This window comes from Emydura macquarii, unplaced genomic scaffold (assembly GCF_026122565.2).
Source record: "Emydura macquarii macquarii isolate MOO-44397 ecotype Brisbane River unplaced genomic scaffold, CSIRO-AGI_Emac_v2 contig_1119, whole genome shotgun sequence".
NCBI classification, from domain to species: Eukaryota; Metazoa; Chordata; order Testudines; family Chelidae; genus Emydura; species Emydura macquarii.
The window spans coordinates 19,550,161-19,564,722 of NW_027131256.1; the positions used below are offsets into that span (position 1 = coordinate 19,550,161).

The 14,562-nt window shown below is 39.5% G+C and overlaps 1 protein-coding gene across 1 annotated transcript in view; it reads left to right on the forward strand.

Annotated features, from left to right (window-relative positions):
- The window catches only part of EPHA6 (EPH receptor A6), a 709,227-nt gene that overhangs the window by 569,782 nt on the left and 124,883 nt on the right, over positions 1-14,562 (forward strand). Inside the window, exon 11 of the mRNA XM_067546257.1 lies at positions 730-852. Within this exon, the coding sequence (XP_067402358.1) occupies positions 730-852 (123 nt within the window). The remainder of the gene's footprint in view (positions 1-729; positions 853-14,562) is intronic.

The window sequence follows — 14,562 nt, forward strand, 5'->3', positions numbered from 1 at the left end:
GAAGCTTTGAGATTTCAAGCCCCTGTTTGATGTAAAGATCTGCTAAGCACAGGCCTATGCCGACCCATTGAAGTTGGGTCTTCCCCAGTGGATCCTGTTGTAGGATTAAGAGCCTTCATCTTTTCATCATAAATATATCAAAATAGCTATCAATAAATGACATAATATACTAAACTTGTCCTCGCTTTTTCATAACTGCTTTTGAAATGATATTTCAAACATATCATTTGCTTTCCAGGACAAAATTCTACTTTCAGGTGATTGCAGAGATCTAGACTAATATTCCGCTCCCACTATATGTGTGAAATTCCATTGACGTCACTGAGAGTTTTACACACATAGATAGAGTGAAATAAGTTTGAGATACACTATCTAGATCTGAGAGGTTGATTTTGCCTTTATCTCTTTGTATTCTTCTTCCTTGAAGTTCTGAAATTCCCCCTTTAGGAAACAAGCTCTATCTTGCCAGAACTATATAGCTTATAGCTTGAGATGTGTGTGTGTCTGTATGTGTGTGGGGGGGGCGGGGTTTCTTTGTTTGTTGTGTTGGTTGGTTGTGTGCGTGTGTGTTGTTTGTACAGTTTTTATCATTTAACAGCATTTTATGGGCTCCATTGCTTTGAAGACATGGTTGACTTTGTTTGAGTAAATATAACCCTACAATCAGTTTCTTTTGAGCAGCCAAAGAACAGCTTGTTTGATTGATTAATAATTTTTATCTTTTAAAAGGATCCTTCCCGACCATTGGGGTGAAGTCTCTTTCGAGATTCCTGAGGGCGGGCTTTTTAAATAGCATCTCAGCCCCACGTCCAGTCTCAAGGGGAGGATCTTTGCCTCCCAGCATTTCTTCTGGTAGGTATTTCAGGAGAAGTTTCCACCAACCCTTACTGGGGGGAACAACACCAAAATCTGTTAGTGGTAGGATAGAGAGGTTAATATCCATCTCAGTGAATAGCAAAAATAAGATAACTTTTTCTATCCGTTAATCAGCCTGCTAGTACAGGATCTGACCATGGATATATAGGAGAAGCTGTTGCAAGAGGAGGGAAACAGCCATAGCTAAGTGGTTAACTGAAATATGAAAGTAAAATTCCCCGTGTTCTTTTATCAATGCATTAAACACGTATAAATAAATAGAAAATATAATTTAAGCAAACAGCTCTTGAAATTTCAGCTTTGCTGTGTCTCTGTTTTTTCCTGAAAGTTTCCATTTTTCTGCTAGCAGACAGGAAATAACAAAAAATTAGAACAAGTAGAAATTAACTAGGCACTGAAATAAAAAATGGGGAAAGCAACTAACTTTGAACTCTGGTTTTATATATGCTCCAAAATGAATTTTTTAAAAAAATTAAGTAAAAGTAGTTTGGGTTTGCTTGGGGTTCCCCCCCCTTAAAATGTATTTTATTTATTGCAATATGATGAAAAGGAATTTGAGAGAGTATGCAACTCACATTCCTTTTAAACACACACACACACACACACACCCTTTATTGCATCTTCAGCCCAGTGTTCTAAGACCAGCCTATCACCCGGTAGTGGAGTCTAGTGTCAAGAATAAATAGGCTATCCATCTTTGTTCAGGCAGCAATAGGGAGCATAGTTGTGGCGTAGCACTAAAGGCACAATGGAGGTGAAAAAGGAAGCATAGGTAATAATGAAATCACAACAAAGTGAGTGGGCTACTGTCAGGCTGAAGGGTGGGAAGAAAAATAATCTGTGGGAGTAGGCTGGTTTAGATACTGGGTTTAGGCAGGGGAAAGTGACAAATCACAGGTGTTCCTTTTCTCCAGAAAGAGAATGCAGATTATCTGTCTTCATCTGGAATCACTGGAAGATACTTTTTATTTGCTAGTTTTATTGCCAGGTAAGTTAATAAGTTTCACTTAATTTAATATACATCTATATTAAATTACATCAGACAGCAGAATTCAAAACCCATTGCTTTACACACTGCATATTTCAATATAGAATTAATTTCTTCTTGTCTTTATTTCTTTCTTCTTCCCTTTTAGTAGGAAAATGGCAGCCTCTTTGAAATATGCTTTACCTTTTTATGAACTACTGTTTCTACTATTTTCACAAAAATCTAGTTAATTCCTAAAATACTTTGGATTTTCTCTTTAACGCAGGAAAGGTTGTCTAGTGATTATGTTCAGCCCCCTGCTCTAATGAATTCTGCTCTGGACCAACTCTGCCAGTAGGGGAGTGAAGATACCTAACCTTTCTGTACCTCAATTTACTTATTTATAAAATAAAGATAGTTACAGGGGTCACCATGAATCATTGTTTTCCTTCATACTCTAAATCGGAAGTAACATAGTAACATTGATACTTTCTCTGGTAACTGCTGTTAAATGCTGGCTGCTGTACTAACCTTACAGGTGGTGCTGGCAAACACTAGTTGTAATCACTTTGAAATCTTCCAATGAAAAATGCTATAAAGAGTAGTTAATTTTTAAGAGCTATTACTGGTTCCAGCAATATTCCCTATTTTGAGTATCACATTACATATATAGTATTACTGACCCTGATTGGCTACGAATAGCTGACATCCTGTTATGTTTGTTACCCTGTCTCCCCTGTTTCTCTCCTCTACCTGTTTTGTCTATTCGTTTGTTTTTTGGTTTTGGTTGTAAGCATTAAGGGGCAGGGACTTGCATTTTCTGTGCTCCTAGCACTACAATGGGATCCTGACCTAGCTGGCCTGCAGGTGCTAATCCAATATAAAGTGCTTAATAATAATGAGTAAAGGGAATATGACTCAGACTGGTAGAATAGTTCAAAAGAGAAGAAACTGTAAGTGCAACTATTATGTTCAACTTACTATAATATAGATAATATTGCTTTCCATTTTGGGAATAGGAACAAGTGAAGAAAAGACATCCCAACAGCATACTGGCAAACTGTGTCATTTTATAGAGGTTGCAGGGTTTTCAGTCTGCAGAAGGGCAGACAGCAGCCCTGATTAAGCCAGTGGCAGACTGCTTAATTTTGTTGCATTTTGTTGAAGAAAGGAACTATGTGCACTTGTGGGTAGAGGAGTAGGGGAGGGGGAAGGAGCTAAGGTAAAGAAATACATGCTAACAGCCTTAAGTCTGCACTGTACAACATCATGCAATAATTATTATTATGATGAAGGTACTTTAGTGTTTATAGTTTGATTAGATTAAACTGATTTTGAAGGCATTCAGTTGTTTCTTATCTTTTCCCTCATGGCATGGGTACAGTGCAAAGTTAAGGTTGTTTAGCTGCTGTAACTGTCCATATATTACAGTAACACATTTGGATTTCACTTAAGCATAACCTTAACTCTGAATTGCCTGGGTTTATAGTGCTAGGTTGTTATAATTATAACAACATCCCTGTAGCATTTTTACCTTTAAGTCATGAAATCACATTTCATTTTAAGAGAAGATTCATAGATACACCAAAACAGCCGGAGTGCACTGTCCAATTAAGCTGTCTTTCCACCTGCTTTGTACTGCTAGAGAAGTGCAAAGCAGCCCCGGTGTACTGGTGAATCTAGCCCTTAATTTGCAATTCTCTTAATTTGAAATGCATTTGGAAGGTTGTGTTGGTGACACTGGTGCTGTATGAAGGGAGGGCCCCTAAGTTCCAATTCTCTGTGCATTAAGGGATACTGCTGCCTCAGTGCACAGTGGATCCCAGGCAGCATTAGCTGATGCCCACTGACTCTTTAAAGAGAAGTGACAGTTGAGCAAACTAATGTACTAACCACAATTCTTGACACTTGTCCATTCTGCCCCCTACCCCTGAATCATTACAACCAATAGAATTATTGCACGCAAATTAGCTATAGAGCCAGGGTAGTGATTGGTTATCTCCGATGTCACAGTTTCCCCACTTCAGTTACCTAAGCTATTGACCTGAGCCTATATAAGCATAACAAATATATTTAATTGCTAATAAGTTGGTTTAATTGCAACCTATTTAAGTATAGCCCATGACAAGATTTCTATGACTTTTAACTATATGGAAATTTTGAAGCATCTATCTTATTCTGTTGAGGTCATTTGGAGCAAAGATGACTGACACAGATGTTAAATTTCTTAAAGATAATTAAAAGCCAAGACCTTTAACTCAAACTTGTTTAATTTACTTGTAAATTATCAGAAAATTAATTCTGTAGTCAAAGAGTTAGTGCTTTTAAGTTTGGGGAGGATGTACTGTACCTTTCATACAAAATGAAGAGGCTAAATCCCTGTGTTAGGGGGAAAATGGAACTCAACTTTAAAGCTGGGGTAATGACCAGTTTCCATAATGAGCACCTAGAAAATAAGTTGTTAAGAAAATTGTGTCAAAAATGTTTTAGGGTAAAATGAAACTAGTAATAAGTGACTTTTCTCTTTCATTGAACATAAAATGTGGCCTTTTACCATTGCACTGACACTTCATATTCAGTTTTGTTGAATTTGGTATTTGGCTTTGCATCACCTGGGAATTCCCTTATGTCACAGGAATCCCCACCTGGCCAACTTCAGACCTAATTTGTGGTGTGGGGAAGGTGCAAAGCAGCCTCTTTGTGGCTGAGGATTTGGCCCTCTGTATTGAGTGAAACTCATTAAAACTCTTGACTTGCTTCCAAAATTGCAAATCTTGTTGCATTGTTAAGACTAGACATAGCTATTCCAATGGAATCGTGCTTGATTTGATGGCCTCATTACAATTCTTTCACTGCTTGCTAGCACATCTGTTTGAAAAGCACTGTTTTCACTAGTCCTGCAAATACCTACTGTTATTTACAAAAGCAAGTCCTTTTCTTGCAATAACCTTCCTTGACTTGGCTATCAGTTTTGTCACAAAAGATTTTGACTTTAATTAGTCCAACTGCTAACAATTCAAATTCACATGACTCAGCCTTAAGGTTAATTGTCTGTGGTCTCACCTGGCAGCTGGTTTTTTCATGTAAAGGCAGGGTACCCTCTCAAGTGACATTTGTGTGTAGATCAAAGTATTCTTGAAAGCCTCTGTCTAACAATTTGTAGTCCTCTTGTCCTCCCACTGGAATGAATTTTCGCAAAAATGGAGTAAACGAAGCCACCTTTAGTATGGAAGTGTGAGAACTCAAGAAGGTGGATGCAACATATCCAAATTTTCCTGCAATCAAGTGGCACTGAGGAAAAAGTCAAAGTGGATTCACCATCTTATTCTTCCATACTAAAGATGGCTTCATTTGCTCCATTTTTTTGCCAAAATTTTAACTAGCTTCACATAATAATGGCATAACATACATGAGTGGTGTAAGAAACTTCAATTTATTTCTTGACTCCAGTAAAGTTACATGGATCAAGGTTATATATGTTTACACCCCTATCACATGGCAGGCATCAGTGTTTATTGGCTAGTTACACCCATAATGTCTCTGTTTCCCTACTTTCATCATTACAGACTTAAAGAGAGGTGACTGATCCTGCTGCTATAGAGTGGAGAAAGACATTGTCAGTCACTATAGTAACACTGTCAATGTCTCCCTCATAGCTGCTCCCCAGATTCTTCTCTGATTCACATTTCCACTCATTACTGTCAGGAGGAGAGACTATAACAAGATCCTTGTTTAGCAGACAGAACTACTTCTTGGTATCCAAACTAAACTGAAGGAGATGAGTGTAGGGACTTTCAGACCTAAATAATCTGGTCGAAGCCCCTTGCAATAGGTCCTATGGCATGACCTGTACAACCTCTGGTGTGGAGGGTGAGGCAGAAATTAAGTTTTATCTTTTTTCTATGTGCTGTACAAACAATAGCTGATTAATCCTCCCAACACCTGCGATAGGCAAGTATTCAACCATTTTACAGCTCGGGAAAGTGTAAACAGAGAGGCTAAGTCAAGATAAACAGATAAACATTTAAGATAAACATTTAACATTTAAGATAAACAGATAAACATTTGCATTCATGGGCCTCAAAAAATTATTTATGTCCCGGAACCAAATAAGATTGCATTTTCTTAAATTCAATCAAACAGATGCAACAAAAAATAATCCAAAACAACACTAAAGCTGAAAAAAAGCTAGAAGAGATACTGGGCTATAAGTCAGATACAAGCTTGGGATAAATAATGCCAACAGTACTGTCCTGAACAAAGGAGATTAAACAGATGGTGCTTGTGAGGTGCTGATTGTCTAAAAGGAAGTTTCCTAGTACCCACTATGGTGGTCACATTTATTAGAGAGCATCTTAACTAAAATCAGATGTAACAATCAGATATTAAAGCAGATGATGATCAGTTTATCCCTCAAAATTAATATTTTATGACAATTTCCATATGCACCTGAATTAGCCCATTATTCTTGATACTGTCTGCGGTTCCAGATGCTTGCATGATTTCCACAAACATGTCATCATGTGTTCTCTTTCTTCTCCTCCTAATCTGGGAGAGCCTCTCCACTGGTGTACAGGGAGAATTGAAGGCTACACTTGCAGCTGTAAAACATACAGTGCACAGAGACATTGTTGTCAGTGCATACTGAAGCCAAAATGTGGACTTGCTGTATTTTACATCACTCTCCTGAATCCATGCAAGTGTAAAGCAGCTCATTTTTTTATTTATGCCAGGTATCCATTGAACCAGTTGCCTATCCAAGCCATGGTGGGTACAACCTGGAAGGGGGGAGGAGCACAAGGGGCGAGCTGGCTATGGGGCGAGGTGGCACACGGACAGCAGTGTTTGCGGCTTGAGGCAATTGAACTGAATACTGGCACCATTTCCCACAGGGGACTTTAGCAGATATCTCTCTCCTGAGGGTAACGGGCAAAAAGGGAACAGCTGCTGCACATGTGCGGCTACAGACTGGGTCTTTATGCTGCTAGCCTGTGTGCTGTGATGATGCCTTATAAATTAATACGGGAGTGGCATGGAAAAGTGCTCTACCATGGTGAAAGACATACGGCAGCCCTCTCCAGAAATCTTCGTTGCAGACTACAGCCAAGAAAGTTTCTTTGAGGTCTCCATGGAGGATTCCTGGGACATCCCAGTGCACATAAACAATCTGTTTAGCAGGGGCCTCTCTCCTGATGTGTGCTGGGCAATGAAAGCAGATAGCAATTCTACCTCCACGGATTACTTCAATAAAAATGGCAAATGAGAAGATGTGCCCTCACAATATTAATGCAAACTGCATACTTACCAAGGGTTCCTTCCCTGGCATCACGTTCGCCCATGCTGGAGTGCTGTGACTGGCTGGACTGTTCTGCGATTACAAACAGTTTCTGGCTCTCCTGGACAATGGATCCCCTGCTCATATGTCTCCCATTCTTCTCCTCCTCCTCAGTGTTGCCTGCGGTAGTGCGTGATTCTGACTCCTCCGAGGTATCCACATGGCTCTTGGGAGTGGTGGTGGGGATCACCAAAGAGACTAGCATGTGACTTCTTGTAAAAATGGCATGTCTTTGAGGCTGCATCAGAGCGACTGCTTGCCTCCCTTGCCTTCTGGTATGCCTGGTGCAGCTCCTTTGCTTCACACGGCACTGCTGCAGGTCCCTGTGGTAGCCCTCCTCCATCATGCCCCAATATATCTTCTCATAGATGTCCACATTTTTACAGCTGGATCTAAGCTGTGCCTGCACGGCCTATTCTCCCCATAAACCCAGGAGATCCACCACCTCTGTGTACTATAGACAGGAACGTGTTTGGAGCATGGAGCCAGCATGGTCAGCTGAGCAGGCAGGCTCTCCATGCTGACCAAACAGAAAATGGAAATTCAAAAATTCACGGTCCCTTAACAGGAAGGGGCTTTTTCCTGTGTACCTGGTTGCTGGGCAGTGGAATTGAAAATGGTGACCAGATCGGTCACAATGGAGCATTGTGGGACACCTTCTGGAGGCCACTTAAGTCAATGTAAGCAATGTAGAATCTGCACAGACACCATGTTGACCTAATTAAGTTAACTTAAGCGCTATGCCTCTCGTGGAGGTGGAGTAATTAAGTTGACGTAGCAGGCAAGTTACATCAACAGGAGGGACTTAGTAGCGTAGACGCAGGCTGCCTTACATCAGCTTAACTCTGTAGTGTAGACCAGGTCTCAGGGAAATTCCCTCCGTATTCCCAATAAGGCCCTTTGTTTCCTCTCTACCACACAGCTCTTTCCTGTTCAATAACTTCCTTTATTCCTGACAATCTTCCATATGTTCTGTCTCTTTCTTTCTGCTTCCAATGACAATCTCTCTCCACCTACTGTTACCAATTGGCACAATTTTATTAAAAGTCTCATGATATTTGGTGTTTAAGAAAAATCTCCAGCTCCTAGAATCATTTGAGTATGGGGGAAGACTCTCAACTTTGAGTAAAAAATTAAATTAAATTTCTATCCCTCATGGTTGCAGACAGAACTTGAAAACGTAAAGGCTCAAACCCAGAGAAGCCATAAAAGGAACCCCGATTTATTTTTAAAATCTCATGATTTTAAGCCAATCCCACAATTTTGGGGGCCTGACTCATTATTTTGGTGTTGGCTGTATCACTTACCTATCAACTGGAGACACAATTATGGGTTTCAGAAGTGTCGATAGTCTTTCTGGATAGCCTCAACAAATTCTAAATAGAAAATACATGTACTCTTCATGCACAGAAAGCAAAAAGAGATTCATAGGCCATGAGAGGAAGCTGCTTGCTCAACAACTTTGGATAGTTCGGCTATGCAACCAAACTTCACTTAACCTTTTGAACGCTTACCTATAATTAGTGAAGCAATATCATCAGCATAGTAATCCTTGGTCTCTATAGGCAGTGATAATTGCATCCAGTTTTTGGTCCGTGTGCACAAGGGAAGAAACAAGCAAACAAGCATTATGTCAAAATGATAAATGAAAAATATATAAATATTTTGAAATGCAGGGCATACAAGATAAACAGGGCATGACCAGGAATTATGAGACAGATAACCTAAACTTTCACTGAGCTTTCACAGAATGATGGAAATAACATTTTAACAAGTGTGAGCGCTACTTGGGATATTTGTAAAGGCATAGAAACATGCTTTCCTACAACACTAAGCATGCAATTTTTTCTGTTTTGTTTTCTTTAAAATTCCATTGTGACAAAAGGTATGTGGTGTTTATTTTAATTTAATATACCTAGTTTCTCTGGCCATAGGTACTATGTGAATTTGTATAATAAAATGTTTGTTTCCTCTTACATCCCGCTAAGTAGCTCATCTATTATGGAGTACTGAATACTGCTAAAGCATAGGAGCCTTTGGTATGCAGATGTAATTTTGTTTAAGCTCCTTGACTCACTGTGAGGTCAATAGAGCAAGTGACCCCTTGTGCAATGAGACTTCATTTGGGGACTGAAATCATGTTCTCTCACTAAGCAATGTCCCTTGCCCATCATGCAGGACAGCGTATAGTGGTGTGAACATCAAAGATGATAAGACAACAGCTTTTAGGGGTGAAATGTCAGCATTAGATTAAGTGAATTGTGTTGAAATATAATTATACTAAGGCTGGGTGAACTGGTCATAATCTAACTGGGCTAAATGCTTTATCCATCCCTTGAATTAAGCCCAAAGTGAACCTGTTATTAATTTAGTTAACATTTTTTCTTTGTTCCTTGGCACCAGGAACAGTAGTGAAAATGCTGCAAAGTACACAGTTCTCAAGGTATTTGTGGTCCAAACTGGAAGTAACATAAATCTGGTGCCAGAACCATGTCTTTTCAAAACTCCTGGCCAAGTTTCCCAAACTTAAGAATAATCATTAAAACAGAATGGGCCAAATCTTTTGAGATTCCTCATTAACAAAATGATGTGTACAAAGTAATCAAACTAAATTATCCCTGCTTGTTATGTGCTTATAAAGGCTTTGTCTCTGTTGCTGTAATTGTTTAGTTTAAATCAAGACATTGTAACCTAATGGTCAGACCAGGACTGTGGAAACTGCAACTCCCGAGTCCTGTTCTTGGCTCTGACACTGGATCCATCTTCTCTGCTGCTTTGCACCATTCCACTGGTGGAAACTAGCCCTAAAGACAGTGTAGGATTCTTCAATGGAACAGAGCTGCCCAAATGGTTCTATGATAGATGACCAAGGCTTCACTGTGTGCCCGTAATCATTGGCTGCTCCAATGGTCCTTTGAGCTATTGTCAGCTGGCATAATTTAGAGCAGTCTCCATACTGCTCCAGTTACCACAGAGGCCCAGCCTGGCGCACAGCCATCGCAGAATCAAGGGAGCACAAAGATGACCTAAAGCCACTTGAGAACAAACTTCCTCCTGGCTGTGCAGTATGTTTGTCCCTCTGCCACAGTGAAGGATCTGAACCACGGTGACAGCTTGGGCAAGTCACTTAATCTCTCTGTCTGCTGATCCAGACATAGCCCTGTGAAATAGATAAGTAGATCCATGTTATTAAGACTTATTGTTTCGAAAGCAATTTGAGATCCTCAGATGAGAGTTGTCATAGGAGTACACAGAATAATTATTAGTCAGCCCACGTGCTAATTTCTGTAGTCACTTTATAAAAGCACTGTAAGTTGTTGCCCTACATGTATGTTTGAAGTGTGTTAAGACATGCATGATCAGCTAGAGTGACCCACAGACCACTGAGCAGCCAAGTGTTTATATTTTGAATGTATATTTTGGAGGTTTACCTATTGGAAATGAGCTGGGTATGATCAGTAAGACTGCTGGAATTAAGGCAGAAGTTGGCTTTTCATATATCAGATATGTAATGCTGAGGAGTATGTAGAAAAGGCAGTAACACAAATATTGACCTTAACAAGGCAGACCTTGAAGGAATATAAAATGAGTTAAAAGAAAATGGGCTGGAAAGTTAAAATGAAAATTAAATACAGAAAAATCAAAATTGGACCAGTACATTTATCACATTTGTACAGTCTAACTATACAAAAAAAACTGCCACACACTTTCCTTCTACTACAGCATTCACTTTGCTTCCACAAATGAAATGGATAGTGGGGAAGGAATGGATCCAGAAAAGGGAGAAACCAAAGACATGGAAACAGCTTTCCCCAAAATATTTCTTCATTCTGCAGAATCCCTTTTGTAGGAAAACCAGGTGATTTGCATCTGGGTCTAGGAGGTAGCAGGCCAGAGGTAGCAGGGAACATTTTAAAGCAGCCTTTTCTCTGCCTTTCAGGGATTCACCACCTAAATCAGGATTATTTAAAGAATGTTCCTTATCCATCCCTATGGCTGGAGCAGTGGAAACTCAGGGGTTTATGGCATCTTTGGATGTTTCCTGCCATGGAGGAAGGGGAGGACATGTGGAAGCTAGAAAGCAGTTTGGAGGTACAGGGCCACCACACAGACAATCGTGGCCTCCGTGGTTTGTCTACTCTGCAATTGAATACCCGCGGCTGGCCCATGTCAGCTGACTTGAGCTCACGGGACTCGGGCAGCAGGACTGTAAAACTGCAGTGTAGACATTCAGGCTTGGGCTGGAGCCCACAGAGATGGAGGATCTCAGAGCTCAGATTCAAGCCCAAGCCCAAATGTCTACACTGCAATTTTACAGCCCACAGCCTAAGTTCTGGAAGCCTGAGTCAGCTGACACAGGCCAGCTATGGATGTTTAAATATAGTGTAGAAATAGCCCAAAAGATCGCCCATGAAACTGGGGGCTCTGCCAATGGAGAATTGGGAAGTTAAAAACTGCTATTTCCTCCTCTTTTCCCCACAGGAAAATACAAGGAAGACTCTCTGAGTGCATACTTAAGGTTCCCAGTAATTTAAATGACAAAAACTTGCCTATATCACAGAATAGTTTGTGATAGCAATGCCATTTTTATTCTATTTGTAAGTTTTATGTGTATTTGGGTCTGTTGCTCTTCCTACTGAAGTCTTCAGTTGGAACAGGACTGGGCACTTCATTGAACAAATTGTGGCTATATAGGAGGGATGTATAGGGCAGTAAACTATAAGACCACAAGGCTTTTAAAAATAAGGTGGGAAGGAGAAAGCTTCAGGAAGGCATGAAAAGAACAAAACTAAACCAGAAGAACAGGCTCTAGTGAATTAATATTTGCAAAAAAACATCTCAAAGAACACTATGCAATTTTTCAAATACAGTGTAGACACAATAAACCATGGTCATTTAGCAATGGTAACTATAGGCTACTAATGTGTGTTAACCAGTATTCAGCAAATAATGTTTTTCCATGTGTTGTCCATTTTTGTTATAATTTATTTGCCAAAGATGTATATGCCCAGGTCTGAGAGTCATTCCTTAATTATATTATTCAAATACTAGTAAAATGTTACTATAATATATTGGAAAAACACTTTTCTGCTTTTCAAACCAAATAAGCAGGCCAATTCCACCCACTTCTGGAATGCCTGGAATAAAGGCAACTCTACATTTTCCCCAGGGATCTCTGTGTTTATGCTGGCCTAGCACAGTTCCTAGGGCTCAGGGACTAATGTGGAAGTTTGGGCAAGATACTGCACATTCTGCACTTCCATCCTTTCAGGTGTTTGGAATACAAATTTCAGTTTGGGGTCATCTCTAATTTAAAGCAATTAGTGTAAATACAATTATTTGTGGTAAATTCATCATTTGATTTGTACATGAGTTGGTTTTTTTAGTTTCTTATTTAATACTGTAAAAATTGGCTGGTTGGGCAGCTGCTTTTCTGCATCATCATTAGGTTTGTTTAGTTAGTTAGTTAGTTTCTTCAGAAAACATTGTTTATTCCCTGGACTCTGTTCTCCCACTGATGTACAAAACTACTGTAACTTCCATTACCATTAATAGTAGTTAAGTATCTACAAAGATAGAGCAATAGACTCTGCCAAGGCATCTTGTATACAAGAAACAACACAAGTGTAACTATACAAGGAGGTTGGCGCCCTGAACATTTACATGAGGAAAGTGTGGAGTTTTCTTGTGGGTATAATAAAATACTAAAAGATCTAATCCTGATTAAAAGCAGGTCTGTGCATTTACTAAATTAGGGCCACTTTCTAGCTTCAGTGGGAGAGATCCAGATGTAATCCAAACCCAGAATAAGGCCCTTAAGAGGGAGGATGCCAGATAAAAGTACGAACTCTGACTTGCAGAGATGAAATTATTTTCACGTAAATTAGAAAGACCAGGTCTTACAGACCTCAATATGGAACAATAAATACCTTGTGTTTACTTTAACAGATTTATTTCCGTAGGAGATTTTAAAGATTTCCTTACAAATAAAGACTGTTGAGATTAACAGGTACTAAATGTATTCTCTTTGGACGCTTACTCATACATAAAAATTAATTAAAGTTGGCTTTGCTACATTATTTTAAATGACAACAGGAAAAAAGCTGAATATTTTGTCATTGATATGACACTTTATATTCTCCTCCTTATTCATCATGCTATCATTCAATTAAATTACATACTATCAAAATCCTATGTTATGGAGAAAATTAGAAGGAAAATTAAAAATAAATATGATATGAATTGTAAATGCATCTGGTATTTAAAGTAACACTATCATGTATGGCAGATACTTCTGCATTCTTGCTTTTACCAAGAAAAAAATCCTGAATGGATTAATTAATGCAAAATACCAAAAAAAGGAATATAGTGTATGCATCAATCAGGGATGTTTTAGCAACTTGTGGTGCTCTGATCTGCATTGAAAGTACTGTAAAGCAATAGTCAAATGGAGGCAGCATGTAGTATTGCCAGATGATGACTCAGTTTTGAGGAGCAGCCTCAAGAATCCAGCTTCCTTGTGCAATTAAATATTGTGACCAGATATGTCACTTAAGTGACATATTGAATGGGAAGAGTGGACTGGACCACTATGAGGCCCCATGTGAACCAATCATTAAAGCAGCTTTAATACTATCGATCCACACTTTCAACTAGACTGCAAGTGCAACATACGCTTTGAAAAAGAGGAAAAAGTGAGCTATAATATCAGGGCAAGACAGGACCACCCGAAATGATTGGTCTGGAGTTGCCTGTGATCTTCCTGGAGAATGGGGCATTGTAGGCAACAGAATAAAGTCTAGCATCTGCCATTCCAATTGTGGCTTTTTAAAATATACATATAGTGGCAGTATCCAAAGACCCGATTGGCACAGAGCCCCATTATGCCAGGTGCTGTACAACTGTAAAAGGGTACAGTCCCTGCCTGAAGAACTTCTAATCTAAAGAGACAAAGAATAGATACTGTGTATCTTTATGGAGCTAAATAAGTAATAGGTTTTTTGTTTGGGCTGTAAACTCTTTGGGACAGGAGCAGTGTCTGCGTATGCGTATAAGCATTCAGCACAATGGGGCCCCATTCATGGTTGGACCTCAAAATGCTACTGTAATAGAAATAGTAACATCTGCTGTCTCACACCTAAAGAGAGAGAAATGTTTACTACATGAGCTTTTCCTATACAGAAGTCCTCCTTCTGTCTACTCAGGACCCCTGTTCCATTTAGCATTCTAGAAAGGGCAGGGTCGTTTCTGGTCACCTGATAGTTAACCACAACACACACACACCCGCCTCCCAGAAGTTGAGAGCTGTAGGCTGAGAACCTCTGAGCTAGTAATTAGTGCACAGACGTGGAGTCAGGTGTTGAGGGTTCAATCCCAAGCTCTG